General features: G+C 42.6%; 1 protein-coding gene across 3 annotated transcripts in view; it reads right to left on the bottom strand.

Annotated features, from left to right (window-relative positions):
• Positions 1 to 298: 298 nt before the first annotated feature.
• The window catches only part of B4GALNT2 (beta-1,4-N-acetyl-galactosaminyltransferase 2 (SID blood group)), a 48745-nt gene continuing 31731 nt past the window's right edge, over positions 299 to 17312 (bottom strand). For all 3 annotated transcript variants that reach the window (XM_066364473.1, XM_066364474.1, XM_066364475.1), the window contains exons 8-11: positions 6189 to 6376; positions 5281 to 5421; positions 1601 to 1820; positions 299 to 568 (exon numbers count right to left, since the gene is read on the bottom strand). In XM_066364473.1, coding sequence (XP_066220570.1) covers positions 363 to 568; positions 1601 to 1820; positions 5281 to 5421; positions 6189 to 6376 — 755 coding nt within the window. In that variant the 3' untranslated portion in view covers positions 299 to 362. The remainder of the gene's footprint in view (positions 569 to 1600; positions 1821 to 5280; positions 5422 to 6188; positions 6377 to 17312) is intronic.

The following is a 17312-nucleotide window of genomic DNA, read 5'->3' as shown; positions in this document are numbered from 1 at the left end:
ATTATTTATTCATTTTAGAGAGGAGAGAGAGAAGGAGAGAGAGAGAGACAGAGAGAGACAGGGGGAAGGAGCTGGAAACATCAACTCCCATACGTGCCTTGACCAGGCAAGCCCAGGGTTTCAAACCGGCAACCTCAGCATTTCCCGGTCGACGCTTTATCCACTGCGCCACCACAGGTCAGGCTAACCCTTAGCCTTTGATTGGTCTTCCCAGTAACTGAACCTGTTCCATTTGCCCTACACTAGATAGTTTATTACAATGTCCATGTTTTCAGGAGTCCACGTTTTGGTAGCCAGATGGTTCTGCTATGCCAGATACCCATGACCAGTCAATCTAGTGCTTTCTCAATACCCAGGCACCTTTACGTGGAGCACTGGAGATGGTTCTTGAAGTAGTGAAGAGCCAGCTTGAACTGGATCTGGGCCCTGGTGTTGGCCCGGAATGTCCTGTAGGTCTTCTCCAGGGCAGCCAGCTCCAGGTCCACATCTGGAGAATGGGCCTGGTGACCTATAACCACGTTTGGGCAGGACCCCACATGCAGGCTCCCGAGCCCATCAATGAAGAACTCTGCCAAGAGAGGGAGAGCACAAGAAGGAAATATGAGCTTCAGTCCAAGGCCCAGGGCCATATTCCAGGTCCAGGAGGAGAATCAGAGGGAAGAGACACAGTTTGTACCCCTGGGGAGGCTCAGCCCATGCAAAACCACCTGCCGAAGCTGATTTGGAAGGAAATAAACAAGCTCGTTTCTCAGACAGAGATAAGAGTAAAAGGGCAGAGGCCCTGGCTGGTTGGCTCAGTGGTAGAGCTTCGGCCTGGCGTGCAGAAGTCCCGGGTTCGATTCCCAGCCAGGGCACACAGGAGAAGCGCCCATTTGCTTCTCCACCCCTCCCCCTCTCCTTCCTCTCTGTCCCTCTCTTCCCCTCCCGCAGCCGAGGCTCCATTGGAGCAAAGATGGCCCAGGCGCTGGGGATGGCTCCTTGGCCTCTGCCCCAGGCGCTAGAGTGGCTCTGGTCGCAACAGAGCGACGCCCGGGAGGGGCAGAGCATTGCCCCCTGGTGGGCAGAGCGTCGCCCCTGGTGGGCGTGCCAAGTGGATCCCGGTTGGGCGCATGCGGGAGTCTGTCTGACTGTCTCTCCCCGTTTCCAGCTTCAGAAAAATACAAAAAAAAAAAAAAAAAAAAAGAGTAAAAGGGCAGAGAAATACAGATTAGCTTTTCAGCTGGACAGAGCTGTGGACTCCAGGATGGAGGGAATAAGAAGGAGAAGAGAGAGCATTTAACCAGTTGTAGTTAAATAGGAAAGGATTTCTGGGAAAATAAGAATAGGAAGTAGGCTGGGGAAAGAGGGAGGGGACAGGGCTGTGGGGAAAGGGAGGGAAAGGGCATCTCAGAGAAGCATGAATAACCTGCAGGAGACACGAAGCCAGAGGGTGAAGAGGGAGGCCGGAGAGACCATGAGCTCCTTAGTTTGGGGTGAAAGGGAAAGCAAGCCCACTGATGCCAGGCAAGCGACCGTGATCAGTGGAGCAGCCCTTGAAAGGACACACTTCCAAGGTCAGTTCATAACCCAGCTCCCGTCCTCACTCTTCCAGCCTCCCCACCTGAATGAGCCACTCGTTGCAGGAGGGGGTCGAAGCCAACTCGTAGTAGTCGTTCTGTGTGGGCCAGGAAGAAATTGACAACGCCACTGGTCACCACACAGTTAGGGAAGCCATCCAGGGGCTGGAAAGATCCTGGCCTCCTGTGAAGACAGTCCCCACTCTCACTCTGCTCCAGCAACAGCTTGAACTGGAACGTGTTTCCAAGCACACTGCCGCCTACCTAGCCCGTGGGCAGAGAAATACATGTTAGAGAACACAGACTCGATAGCTAGGTTGCCTCTGCCAGGAAGCCTTACTGGACTGAAACCTCAGTTACAACAAGAATCACATCCGGCCTGACCTGTGGTGGCGCAGTGGATAAAGCATCGACCTGGAAATGCTGAGGTCGCTAGTTCGAAACCCTGGGCTTGCCTGGTCAAGGCACATATGGGAGTTGATGCTTTCTGCTCCTCCCCCACTTCTCTCTCTCTCTCTCCCTCTCCCTCCCTCTCTGTCTCTCTCTCCTCTAAAATGAATGAATGAATGAATGAATGAATGAATGAATGAATAAATAAATAAATAAATAAATAAATAGAATCACATCCTTTCTCTATCTACCCTTCCAACTGTCCCTCGGTTACTCTCTTCTTGCTATTGAGGTCAAGGCCTTCAGCATATCCTGCTGGGTCCTTTGATCCTTCATTTCTACTCACCCCAGAAAATCTTGGTGAGAGCAGAAAGCACATTAGGCCAAAAGGGCAGGCATGTTCTCTGCTCTGCTTACACTGCAGTGAGCTCATCCTTTCCAGAAAAAGCTAACTCACTCCCTTCCATTAGGAAGAGCAGTATCTGAGTGCAGGCAAGAGACACCCTGTGTGCTCAATGGTCTGCATGTGGGGTCTCCCCTGTCGAGCTTCTTGCAGTTTGTGTCAAGCTGTCATCCTCCCATTCCCTGCTTCCCGCTCGCCTCTCTGAGCAGCTGTCCATGCACTCATGGGAGACACGTGCATTAATATGTCTGAGGCCAAGCCAAAAAAGACAAGCATGTACATCTATTCCTGAACCATCACAATCACCCCAGGTGGCATGGTAAAGCCTGCTAATATCTCCCATCGCCTGTTCTATCCTTTTTCCTTTTAGTAAATGAACCCTCTGGGTTTTGGGTGGATTAAATTAAGATACAGTTCACTATCCACCTAAGATGAAATATCTCCATTTCCTTTGCAAAGTCTGACTATGTGACTAAGTCCTGACTGAAGGGCTATGATTTAGGTAGATGCAGCTTCTAGGTCACATTCAAGGGACAATGGTCCTCCACTTCCTTGTTCCCTTTTCTCCTGGCCTTGCAGCAGAGAACACGAGGATGACGAGCAACAAGGGAAGAAAGCTGGTCCAGGATGACGTGGGAAGCAGTCAAGTGCCAGCTTGGATTTGGACATGTGCAGGAACTACATCTTCTGTCTCATTTACGCTATTGTGATTTGGTCTCTATAAGAGTATCAAGAGATCTCTTAGTCACTCGGATGCTTTGGGGACTGTCCACCTGGAGTAAGAGTTAATTGTGGTCACAGTGCCATTTATCTATTTTCTTTCTTTTCTTTTTTTTTTTTTTTTTTTTTTTTTACAGAGACAGAGAGTGAGTCAGAGAGAGGGATAGACAGGGACAGACAGACAGGAACGGAGAGAGATGAGAAGCATCAATCATCAGTTTTTCATTGCGCGTTGCAACACCTTAGTTGTTCATTGATTGCTTTCTCATATGTGCCTTGACCGCAGGCCTTCAGCAGACCGAGTAACCCCTTGTTGGACCCAACGACCTTGGGTTCAAGCTGGTGAGCTTGTGCTCAAACCAGATGAGCCCGTGCTCAAGCTGGCGACCTCGGGGTTTCGAACCTGGGTCCTCTGCATCCCAGTCTGACGCTCTATCCACTGTGCCACCGCCTGGTCAGGCTCTTTTCTTTTTCTTTTCTTTTTTTTTAAACAGCTTTGTCGAGATATCTTTGACATATTATATGTATTTACTGTATAGAGCCTGATATTTTTATATATGTATACATTGTGAAAATATTACCACAATCAAGCTAATTAATTATCTGTCATTTTAACATAAGTACTATTGTGTATGGTGAAGAAATAAGAGCTATCCTCTTCCCAAATTTCAAGTGTCGTTAATTATCAGCACCTTTTTCTTCTTTTCTATATTTGAATTGACTTGATGTTTTTATTACTTTATTCTTTTTTTAATTTCTATTTATTAATTTTTTAAAAAAATTTTATTTATTCATTTTAGAGAGGAGAGAGAAAGGGAGAGAGAGAGACAGAGAGGGAGAGAGAGAGGAGAGAGAGACAGAGAGAGAAGGTGGGGAGGAGCTGGAAGCATCAACTCCCATATGTGCCTTGATCAGGCAAGCCCAGGGTTTCGAACCGGCGACCTCAGCATTTCCAGGTCGATGCTTTATCCACTGCGCCACCACAGGCCAGGCTATTTATTGATTTTTTTAGATTTTATTTATTTATTTTTAGAGAGAGAGAAGGAGGAGGAGCAGGAAGCATCAACTCCCATATGTGCCTTGACCAGACAAACCCAGGGTTTCTAACTGGCGATCTCAGCATTCCAAATTGATGCTTTATTCGCTGTGCCATCACAGGTCAGACTTTATTTATTGATTGATTTTTAAATTTTTTATTTACTGAGTTTTAGAGAGATGTGAAGAGAGAGAAACATCAATTTGTTGTTCTACTTCTTTATAAATTTATTGGTTGACTCTTGTATGTGCCCTGATTGAGGATCAAAACACGCAACCTTGGCATATAGGGACCACATTTTAACCAACTGAGATACTTGGCCAGGCCCTTTTTTTTTCTTTCCATATTTTCTTCTTTTTTTTTTTTGTGACAGAGAGTGAGAGACAGATAGAAGGACAGATAGGTACAGACAGGAAGGAGAGAGATGAGAAGCATCAATTCTTCGTTGCAGCACCTTAGTTGTTCATTGATTGCTTTCTCATATGTGCCTTGACTGGGGCGTTACAGAAGACCAAGTGACCCCTTGCTCAAGTCAGTGACCTTGGGCTTCAAGCCAGCGACCATGTGGTCTTGTCTGTGATCCCACACTTAAGCCGGTAAACCCGTGCTCAAGCTGGTGAGCCCACACTCAAGCCAGCGACCTTGGGGTTTCGAACCTGGGTCCTCTGTGTCCCAGTCTGACATTCTATCCACTGTGCCACCACTTGGTCAGGCCATACTTTCTTCTTTTTTAAATGTCATTAGGAATATACATATGTGCTTTTAAAGCTTTGTACCATTTACATTTTTTTCAAATGGTGTCTGACAAAACCAAAGCACTACGCTCTTTCTGCCGCCATTCTCCATAGTAGGTTAGAAGTGATGCATAAACACACCATTTTAAGGAAGCCACAGTGGTAGATTGAGGCAGGGCTATGATTTTCCCAAAGTGAAGTAAGTATGGAGGCAGAAACAGAACTCGCACATCTCCTGAGTCCTGGGGTGATGCTCTCAAACCCAGAGCTGTGCCGGCTACTCATCTGCATTGCCCCTCCCTCACCTTCCTTCCCTCTCCTTTTCTCTCTTTTTTCTCCTCTTTGCTCACATGCTTTCCTCTCCTCTCTTCTCCTTTCCTTCCCTCTTTAGGTTGTTTCTACAGGTGGCAACTGCGGATAAAGCTGGCAGCTCTCCCTTACCACGTCCAGTTCCGTCTTCTCCAGGACATCCACCAGCATCTCAATCTTTGTCTTGTCGTTGAAGAGAAAGTCGTCGTCCACCCAGAGAACATATTTGGTGGTGACCTGAGATATGGCCAGGTTCCTACCAGCAAACCAACCCTGTCAACAGAATGAGGTTGGGTCAGTGGTTACCATTGGAATAATCACCTGGGGAGCTTTCTCAAGTCCCAATAGCCAGGCAGTACCCCAGACAAATCATGTCAGAATTCGTGGGGATGAATCCAATATACTGAGGTTGAGAACCTCTGAGTTAAAGGGAGGCCATGTCTCAGAGACACTGGAAGAAGGACAGCAACTTTCTGCATTTCGGGACGATGCTCTAACCAACCGAGCTATCCGGCCAAGGCAACAGCAACTTTCTGGATCAAAGACTGAAAGACCAGAGAGCCCTTCCTTGGCCCTGAGGCCACTATGGATGGGTTGAAGTCCTTTTCCTAGAGTCTCTGTCGCTCTCCTTCCATTTCCCATTATGTTGCCTGGAAGATGTTAGAAAGTGGGACACTTTGGTACATATAGTATCCATTTCCTTCTATGTGTCCTCGTGAGGAGACGGACAGAGAGAGCCGGTCCAGCCTGGGTGGAGTCACAGGGGTGAGAAGTTCCTCTGCTGTTGGATTCACGTGTCAGGAACCCTTGGGATGTGAGACACCTCGTCACTGAAAAGGACCTCAGTCAACTTCCACACCAAGTGTGAGGAAAGGCTGAATTTGGTGTCAGCGAGGGGACTCAGAGGAGTCTTGCCCCTTTCCACTCCAGGACCCTGCTTCCTTGGGAAGGCCACTGAAGCAGCCTCTTCCAGGACAGAATCTGACTTTGGAGCCCTCTTGTCCGGGGACCCAAGTGTCTCCCACCTGGGAGGGACATACCTTCCCAAAGGGCATGATGTAGTACTCCACATGGCTGTCATTAATTTTCAAAGGCTCCTTGCTGTCGTCAGCCACGATCACAGTCAAGTCTGGATAATACTCACGAACACTCTGGAGCATTGTCATAAGCTTGTGGGGGCGAAGGAAAGTTTTGGTGGCAATGGTCACAAGGTCTCTGAGTTTCCTCTCTGGTCAAGAAAGGGTGGATGTCAGAGTACTGTCTTTTGGGAAGACTCACTGTCTTATCTTGTATTGTTCTGGTGGTTTCTTTCTTTGTTTTTTTGTTTGTTTGTTTGTTTTTACAGAGACAGAGTGAGAATCAGAGAGAGGGATAGATAGGGACAGACAGACAGGAATGGAGAGAGATGAGAAGCATCAATCATTAGTTTTTTGTTGTGACACCTTAGTTATTCATTGATTGCTTTCTCATATGTGCCTTGACTATGGGGCTACAGCAGGTCAAGTAACCCCTTGCTCAAGTCAGCGACCTTGGGTCCAAGCTGGTGAGCCTTGCTCAAACCAGATGAGCCCGCACTCGAGCTGGCAACCTCAAGATCTCGTACCTGGGTCCTCAGCATCCCAGTCCGACGCTCTATACACTGCGCCACCTCCTGGTCAAGCTCTGGCGATTTCTTTAGAGCACAACCTCTCAGTGTTTGTGGACTTCATGCTTCAGTAGGTGTTTAATAAGGGTTTGTTTGTTGGGTTAGAAAATAAATATATTTATATATGCCTATATTCCCTGCAGCATTATTCACAGCAGCCAAGACAAGGAAACAACTGAGGTGTCCTTCCTTGATAGACAGATGGATAGAGAGATGGTACATACATACAATGGAATACTACTCAGCCATAAGAAAAAAGGAAATACTGCCATTTCCGACAACATAGGTGGGTCTTGAGAGTATCATGCTAAGCGAAATAAGTCAGATGAAAAAAGTCAAGAACCATATGACATCACTCATATGTGGGATATAAAACTGAAAGCAATGAATGAACAAATAAGACAAATAAACAAAAACTCATAGATGCAGACAATAGTACAATGGTTACCAGAGGGAACCCTATAAGCTTTGTGGATGGTTTGATTCAGAAGAACAAGCCTTAGATGGTGTTTCCATCTTAGATCTAAAGCATGGAGGAATAGCAGGAAGCCACACCAACAGGAAAACCTTGTATGATGTAAATCGGAGAACCTGGCCAAGGTGACAAGGCAGACTAACTCAGCTCTGCGGCAACAGTGGTGTATCTCTGCAAAGAGAACACCATGTATCCGGCCTGCCCAACTCAGGACTGTAATAAGAAAGTGACTGATCAGCCCTGGCCGGCTGGCTCACTGGTAGAGCCTTGGACTGCTGTGTGGAAGTCCCAAGTTTGATTCTTGGCCAGGGCACACAGGAGAACTGCCCATCTGCTTCTCCACCCTTCTCCCTCTCCTTTCTCTCTGTCTCTCTCTTCTCCTCCCACAGCCAAGGCTCCATTGGAGCAAAGTTAACCCAGGCACTGAGGACAGCTCCATGGTCTCCACTTCAGGCACTAGAATAGCTCTGGTTACAGTGGAGCAATGCCCCAGAAGGGCCAAGCATCACCCCCTGGTGGACATGCCGGGTGGATCCTGGTAGGGCGTATGCAGTAGTCTGTCTCTCTGCCTCCCTGCTTCTCACTTCAGAAAAATACAAAAAAAAAAAAAAAAAAAAAAAAAAGAAAGAAAGTGATTGATCAACAGAATAGATGATATCACCATGAGAAGTGTGACTGAATTTTCTCATTTCAAGTACTACATGATCCTGTTGGAAATATTGCCAATTTTCAAGAGTATCAGTGGGTCACCTGTTTCCAGAAATCTGTGGAGGCCATCCTCTGACAAATCACTGCTTATCTTGAAAATTTAAAAGATCAGAATGAGGCCCTGACTGGTTGGCTCAGTGGTAGAGCATCAACCGGGTATATGTATGTCCTGGTTCAATTCTCAGAGCACACAGAAGCGACCATCTGCTTCTCCACCCCACGGTCAAGGCACATATGAGAAAGCAATCAATGAACAACTAAGGTGTCGCAACAAAAAACTGATGATTGATGCTTCTCATCTCTCTCCGTTCCTGTCTGTCTGTCCCTGTCTATCCCTCTCTCTGACTCTCTCTCTGTCTCTGTAAAAAAAATAAATAAATAAAAAATAAATGATCAGTTTTAAAATTAAAAAAAAAAGATTTTGTTATCTTTGTACAAGAATTATGTCATAGGTAATGGACCCTAAATCTGCAGACAGTGAAATATTAGTAATTTTTTCATATTGATTTTGAGAAAGAGGAAGGGAAATGAGGGGAAGGAGGGAGACAAAGAGAAAGAAGCATCAACTCGTTCCACTCAGCTGTGCACCCCTTAATTGCTTCTCTTCGGTGCCCTGACCTGAGCTGGAACTGACTACCTGGGGATCAAGACGATACCCTTGGGATCAAACCGGCAACCTTGGCACTCCGGGATGATGCTCTATCCACTGTGCCATCAGACACACACAAAAAATAATAATAATTTTAAGCAGTTTTCATATTCAAATATTCTCACTTTAGCCTGAACAGGCGGTGGCGCAGTGGATAGAGCGTCGACTGGGATGAGAAAGGACCCAGGTTCGAGACCCTGAGGTCGTGCCAGCTTGAGCGCGGGCTCATCTGGCTTGAGCAAAACTTCACCAGCTTGGAACCAAGGTCGCTGGCTCCAGCAAGGGGTTCCTCAGTCTGCTGAAGGCCCGCAGTCAAGGCACATATGAGAAAGCAATCAATGAACAACTAAGGTGTCGCAACGAAAAACTGATGATTGATGCTTCTCATCTTTCCGTTCCTGTCTGTCTGTCCCTGTCTGTCCCTCTCTCTGACTCTCTCGCTGTTCCTGTAAATAAATAAATAAATAAATAAATAAATAAAAATAAAACATCATTCAAAAAAATATTCTCACTTTATACCTTTCTTTGTTTCATATTTTCTTTTTTATATGCATGATTCTGTTACTTATTGCTTTAAAGATTTTAGACATTTTCTTTTTTTTTCACAAGCAAAGAAAGAATATACTGTTTATTAAAAGAAAGCAAGGGAAACAAAGGGCTTTTCCCTTCAACACCCCTCCTATTTCACTCAGCTTTAATCAAGTAATGAAACACAAATACAAGGGATGTGTACAGGCAGAAAAAGTGTGTATTCACTAACCAAAATGCAACATTAATTGAAGTGAAAACTAAATCAATGCGTTTTAATTGCCTGGATATCTGTGGGGACCAGCAAGTCAATTTTTATCAGCCTTCTTCAGAAGAGACAATTTTGATTAATATCTTATCCATCTGACTTGGTCTATTAAACCCTGAAAGAAGGATATTCTTCAAAAGATAGGTCTTTGGCCTGACCAGGTAGTGGCACAGTGGATAGAGCATCGGACTGGGATGCCGAGGACCCACGTTCGAGACCCCAAGGTGACCAGCTTGAGCGCGGGCTCATCTGGTTTGAGCAAAAGCTCACCAGCTTGGACCCAAGGTCACTCTTGAGCAAGGGGTTACTCGGTCTGCTGTAGCCCCACGGTCAAGGCACATATGAGAAAGCAATCAATGAACAACTAAGGTGTTGCAATGCGCAATGAAAAACTAATGATTGATGCTTCTCATCTCTCCATTCCTGTCTGTCTGTCCCTGTCTGTCCCTCTCTCTGACTCTCTCTCTGTCTCTGTAAAAAAAAAAAAGATAGGTCTTTGATTAGTAATTGTGCCCTATTTCCATCCCGAGCATTAACAAGTCTGTGGCACCTTTAGAAGGAGAGTGCCTCGGAATTCTAGGGTAACACGCTTACCCAAGTTCCATACAACCACTTCTTGGCTCTCCCTCCTGATAAGGAACCCAAGTTGTGAAGGATTCACCACTGGAGAAATAGAAACTAGTTATAAAATTTATTTCAGCCACCGCCTGGTCAGGCTTAAAATTATTAAAGATCAATGTTAAGAACCAGAAGGGGGCCATGACTTCAGATGTATTTAAATGTTATAAAAAGCACCTGACCGGGCGGTGGCGCAGTGGATAGAGCGTCGGACTGGAGCGTGAAGGGCCCAGGTTCGAGACCCTGAGGTCGCCAGCTTAAGCGCAGGCTCTTCGGGTTTGAGCAAGGCTCACCAGCTTGAACCCAAGGTCACTGGCTCAAGCAAGGGGTCACTTGATCTGCTGAAGGCCCGCGGTCAAGGCACATATGAGAAGGCAGTCAATGAACAACTAAGGTGTCACAACGAAAAACTAATGATTGATGCTTCCCATCTCTCTTCATTTCTGTCTGTCCCTATCTATCCCTCTCTCTGACTCTCTCTCTGTCACTGCAAAAAAAACAAACAAACAAAAACAACCCTTAGATGTTATAAAAAGCATAAGAGAATGCTATGAACAATCTTATGACAGAAAATTGGCGATTTTATGTCAAATGGAAACTTTTATAGAAACATTTAAAAATTGACTCAATGTATATATGGATCAATAACCATTAAAGTCACAGAATTTTATTTTAAAAATTGACTCAATGTATATACGGATCAATAACCATTAAAGACACAGAATTTTATTTTAAAAATTGACTCAATGTATATACGGATCAATAACCATTAAAGACACAGAATTTTATTTTAAAAATTCTCCCCTTTCTCTCACTCCTTCCCATTTACATTCCCACTCCTAATCCCTGTACCTACCTTGCAACTCAGACTCAAGGACCAGATAAGTTTTAACAAAAGTTCAAGGGATATGCCTGACCAGGCAGTAGTGCAGTGGATAGAGCGTCAGACTGGGACATTAGGACCAAGATTCAAAACCCCGAGGTTGCTGACTTGAGCACCGGCTCATTGGCTTACGCATGGGCTCACTGGCTTGAGTACAGGATCTCCGGCTTGAGAGTGGGATCATAGACATGACCCCATGGTCGATGGCCTGAGCCCAAAGGTCACTGGCCCAAGCCCAAGGTCGCTGGCTTGAGCCTAAGGTCGCTGACTTGAGCAAGGGGTCACTCGCTCTGCTGTAGCCCCCTGCCCACCATCAAGGCACATATGAGTAAGCAATCAATGAACAAGTAACGAGCTGAAACAAAGAATTGATGCTTCTCATCTCTCTTCCTTCTTGTCTGTCTGTCCCTATCTGACTCCCTCTGTCTCTTTCAAAAAAAAAAGTTTTCTGTCAAAAAAAAAGTTCCAGAGATATATAATTCCTACTTTATTACAATTCATTTTAGAAAATAAAAAAAGTTTCCCAAGTCATTTTATGAGACTTGCATAATGTTGATAACAAATTAAGCAAGGACATTACAGGAAAAGATAGTAATAGTTTGGAAAACAGATGCAAAAATCCTAAATAAAGTGGTAGTAAATTTAATTCAGCATTTAATCAAATAATGCATTGCAATCAAGATGGACTTATTCCAGTAATGCAAGGATGTTTTAGCAGCAGCAGATTAATCAATATAAATCACTACATGAAGCCAATTGAAGGGGGAAAAATTATTTCAAGATACAAATAAATTACCTGATAAAATTCAATACCCATCCATAATAAAAACTCTTAACAATGAAATGGAAAACAGAAGTAGAAACAGAAAAATACTTAGCAATAGAAATAGAAGGAAAGAAGGAAACTTTCTTACCCTGATAGATCTACCACACTCCTACACAGCAACCATTAGTGGTGTAACATTAGAATATTCTTCTCAGTCAGGAACAAGCAAAATTGCCTGCTACCACTGCTACTATTCAACACTGTCCTGGAGAGTTTAGCCGAATGCAATAAGACAAGAAAAAGAAAAGACTTATAAGGATTGGAAAAGACAAAAATTATTTTTCTAAGAGACTCTATATGTAAAAAATAAGTTACCAATAAGAGTGCAACAAAGCTGTTGTTTATTAGTTCAACATTCAAAAATTACTAGTAACCTTTATACTAGCAACGACCAATTAAAGTGTAGAAGAAAAATATACAATTCACAATAACAATTAAAATATAAGGTACCTGCCCTGGCTGGTTGGCTCAGTAGTAGAGCGTCGGCCTGGCGTGCAGGAATCCCAGGTTCGATTCCCGGCCAGGGCACACAGGAGGAGCACCCATCTGCTTCTCCACCCCTCCCCCTCTCCTTCCTCTCTGTCTCTCTCTTCCCCTCCCACAGCCAAGGCTCCATTGGAGCAAAATTGGCCCGGGCACTGAGGATGGCTCTATGGCCTCTGCCTCAGGTGCTAGAATGGCCCTGGTTACAACAGAGCAATGTCCCAGATGGGCAGAGCATCACCCCCTGGTAGGCATGCCTGGTGGATCCTGGTCGGTGCATGCAGGAGTCTGTCTGACTGCCTCCCCGTTTCCAACTTCAGAAAAATACTATATATATATAGTACCTAAGGCTAGATCCAATAAAATACATGTAATTCCTTTACAAATAAAGTTACAAAATAAATTGCTGAAGAACTTATGGAGACTATAATATGGAGAAGTATACCTAACTCATTGTTAGAAGTATTCAACTTCATAAAGTTATGAGTTCATCTTTAATTAATATATAAATTCTATGAAATTCTTGTTACGAATTTCTTTATGATTTGGGCTGACGAGGCAAAAGACACACCAGATTCAAATAACTGGGCAGAGGGCTGAAACTCATAAGGCGGAACCAGCCCCAAGAAACAGCGCCACTGCATATTTATTGAGTTCCAAAAGCCACAGCTCAGCAGATAAAACTAGAAAGTTACACAAGCCTTTTTTTTTCATCCATTTCATCCCCAACCCTGCACGTCTACTGTTTCTTTTCATGAACAAGGACACAAGAAGAGTCAGAGTCCCAGAGCTTATCAATCACAAAAGACATCTGGTTCTTGGAGACATTCCACCAAGAATCCTGCATACATGCATTCAAGTAACCCTGGCCAATGTCTCTTTATGGCCAATATACTCCAAGATCTCTTGTCTCCAATTACCCTTGCTCTGCAGTTAACTGCCATTTATATTGGTGCAGGGTCGTCTCCTACAAATTCTAATCAAAATCTCAAGGGATTTTAAAGGATCTTAATGAACTGATTCTAAAATTCTAATGGGAAGAGTAAAAGACCAAGAAAAGCTTTATATAAGAAAATTTTGTAAATGAAGTACATTCCTCCCAAAGTACAGGATTTATCCGCACTAGATAGAAAACTTATTATAAAGCATATTAAAACATTATGATATTAGCCCAATGATCCAGATCAGAGCAACCTGACAAAGCCCAGGTTCCGACTCCTGCACATAGCAGCCTTGGTGTATGACAGAGTGACTCTAATATGATCCAGGGAGGAGGATGGCCTCATATGGTGTTAGGGCAAAATTTGCTGTTCATACACCAAAAAATTAGATCCTCATTATATGACACACATAAAAATAACTTCTAGGTAGATCAGATATCTAATTTTTTATTGATTGATTTTAGAGAGAGAGAAGAAGGGAGGGAGAGAGAGAAACATCAATGTGTTGTTCCACTTACTTATGCATTCATTGGTTGACTTTTGTATGTGCCTTGACTGGGGATGGAACCTGCAACCTTGGCATATTGGGCCAACACTCTAACCTCTGAGCTACTCAGCCAGGAAGGTCAGATATCTAAGTGTGAATGAAAACAAATATGTACATCTTGGCAAAAAATACAGGAGAATATTTTTCTGGCTTTAGTATAAATAAGAATTTATTTTTTTTATTTTTAGAGACAGAGAGTGAGAGTCAGAGAGAGGGATAGACAGGGACAGACAGACAGGAATGGAGAGATGAGAAGCATCAATCATTAGTTTTTCGTTGCGCGTTGCAACACCTTAGTTGTAGTGGAATAATCCATTGCATGACCTTGGATGGGAACACAGCCAACAAGAAAAGAATGTTTTGCCAAGAGAATTGTTTTGTGACTTGAAGGTGGGTCACTGAAACAGGTCTATGTGACTGAAGGCAGTTGCTGGGCTTTTTTCAGTAAAACATTCTCATAAGATTTCTGTACTTTCCAAGGTTATCATCCCTTAAGATAAGGAGAGGAATGTTATGGGATCCATAGAAGCAATAGCAATTAATGCCTTCTGATATTATATTGTTACTAAGCTATCTTGCAGGTGCACTCCATGTATCTTTAAGTAAAAGTTACACTTGATGTTATGCCAATTTCTCAGTAAACAAGCTTTTTGAAGTCTTGTGAATAAAATTAGGACACAGCGCAAACTCGGGGCCATTTATTTGCCTGAGCGAGCAGTGGTCCTTTGCTAGTCCTTGATCATTTCTTCTGCTGATCTCTCTCTCTCTGCGCCCCCGACTCACAACAACATTTGGCGCCTACCGTGGGGCCTTAAGAAGAGATTGGGAACAGATGGAACCCCAAAAGGGTAAGTTGGACGCGCTGTGTACGCGAAACTTTCAGGTAACTAGCAAAGTTATGGGAAATTCCCGTTCATTACGGGACAATTATGTACAAGTTTTAAAATCCCTTTTAAAAGGGTCTGGGATTCAGATAAAAGACAAGGTTTTGTTACGTCTTTTAAATGCTATTCAGAAAGATTGTTATTGTTATACTCCTGAACACTGTAATCAATTGAATTTGAATGTTTGGCAACAAGTAGGAAAATCTTTACGCTGTGTTCATCAGCACGGAGATCCACTTGATGCTGAAATGTGGGCTGCTTATAATCTTATTGCTACAGCCCTTGGACCTTTGCAATCAGATGGAGATTCTGTTAAAGACTTGAGTGAGGTTATTTTTAATGAGCCTGAAGAATTTGATTCAGCACAGAATGAACAGAATAATGACTTGGACAATACTGTCTCTGCTTCTGAAGTTACTGATAATGTTAATAAAATTCAGCCATCCAGTCTTTCATCCCTTTCTTAAAAAATGAGGGAGCCCCTATGGATGATGTTGCCTGTCTAAAACATTTACTGAGTAAACTACAATTTACACTGGAACAACAGGAGAATGGAAATCAGTCTACTGCTTATCCTGTTCAAAAGCAAGATATATGTGAGCCTATGGCTCCTCCAATTCAAGGTAAAAAATTAATTGGTACTGGCAGGGGAAGGATTTTTCAATTCCCTGAAATCTCTGAAATGCAACAGGTACTTGTGCGTCATGATGATTTAGAATCTAATTCTAGTAACTTTTCTGCATCTATTTTTTCAATTATTCAACAGCCTTTTCCTCTTAATGCTCCAGATCCTGGGGGAGGGCATAATATCCAATTTGACCAATTTGAATTTACTTTCTTAAAGCTAGTCAAACAATCTTTTGCTACGTATGGACCTCAGTCCTCATATGTTCAAGGTCTGATCTCTTCCTATTGTAATAATCATTTAATCATTCCTTTGGATTGGGATTTACTTGCTAGTACGGTTTTGGAACCAGGACAATATTTACAATTAAAATCTTGGTGGAGAGAGGAAGCTTTTCGAATATCTCGCATGAACGCCAGAAATAATCCCCCCCGGAGTTACTTTTGAAATGCTCATCGGCGTTGGCACTTATACAGCTGTGGGACAACAAACTGGTTATACTGATGCTGTTATAGCCCAGATTAGATCACTTGTCTTAAAGCCTGGATGCAAATCACTGGAGATGAAGACAAGGAAGAAAAGCTTGCAGCTTTACATCAGTCGATACAAACTCAATTAGAATTAGGATATATAGAAGAATCATGAAGTCCTTAAAATTCTCTAGTCTTTGTAATAATAAAATAAATAAATACTAATTTTCTTTGATGTTTAAGCTACAATCCTCTGAGCTATCACTTTGTTTCTTTCTTAATCTTTGCCTGGAAACTGAGGCAGGGGACATGTGTTGGATCTGACTATAGAAAATATCCCAACAGCTGCCAAAAGAATTTTCTTGGGGAAATTTTGTTCAGTCTCATCCATCGTCAGTCCCTCTGTCAGAAAATGCCCTGATTAAAATCAGGCAGGCATCTTTCTAGTCTGACTGTGCTCTGAAATCCTGGGTTTCTCTTTGGTTTGTCTGGTCTGGTTTGTCTAATTCTAATTTCTGTTTAGTTTTTGTTTGATGTTGTCTAAAATGTGATTTTTAAGGCCTGAATTGTGTTTACATACAAAGATTAAAAATGCCGACTTTTATATTGAAAAAATAGTTTCATCCATATATTTTTTGCTTTAAAATGAGAAATTATAAGGAGCGCTCATTTAAATTTAAATTGAATAGAATATGGATCCTTAAGACTTGCTAATTTGGTTAATACATTGTAAGGTATATTCAAAGTTTGAAATCAAATAAGAATTCAAGTATTAGGATTAATTAAAGTTATATGTTATACTTGTGTTTCTGTATTGAAAATTGTCTTGTTTATGTGTAAAATATGCTCAAATTTGTAAAACTAAGGAATTAAATAAAATTAAGTCATTTTAAGAATTTATCTCAAGCTGCTTCAGACAGTTGGCTGCTTGTAAGGCAACATCCTGAAAAAGGAGGCACTGAGGAAAGTGGGAATTTAGTTCCTCTGATGCCCTATAATAGACTTAACAATACAAAAGACTTTTAGATATAGAAGCTGATGCATCTCTTATTACTAAGCAACATTAGTTTTCTTTTTAGCCCACTTAGGCAGTAGTCACTAAGCTGCATGGCTTAGGAGAAGTCCCTAACAAAGCTCTAAAATTTCTTTTACAATAGGAAAATAACAAGGGTCATTTGGCCTCTGATAAAGAAAAACATTTATCTTATAAATAATTAAAACAGCAACTTTTTAAATTACAGTCTAAACTTTCTGACAAGGAGTTTTTTATACTCACTATGACCAAATTTCAGTCAAAGCTCTTAAAGAGTTAAAAATGGCTTGCTCCCAGTATAAAACTAACTGTCTTTATACGCAGGAACTGCTATCCTCCTTCATGGACTCTGAATGTTTTATTTCAAAAAATTTAGAAATGTTAGCTTGGACTGTTCTTTCAAAAGCAAAAGAGTTACAATTTATAACTTAGGAAAATCAAGCTTGTATTCCAGCTAATCAAAATGCTAATGCTAACCTTCTTATTAATATTACACAAGATGAACTTTTTAAATGGACAGTTTTCTAATTTACAACAGCAATGTAGACAAAATGTAGGGGTGAGGATTTGCTCTTATTTCC

Source organism: Saccopteryx leptura, chromosome 2, assembly GCF_036850995.1.
Source record: "Saccopteryx leptura isolate mSacLep1 chromosome 2, mSacLep1_pri_phased_curated, whole genome shotgun sequence".
Classification (NCBI taxonomy): Eukaryota; Metazoa; Chordata; class Mammalia; order Chiroptera; family Emballonuridae; genus Saccopteryx; species Saccopteryx leptura.
This window is presented reverse-complemented; position numbering and strand designations above follow the sequence as displayed.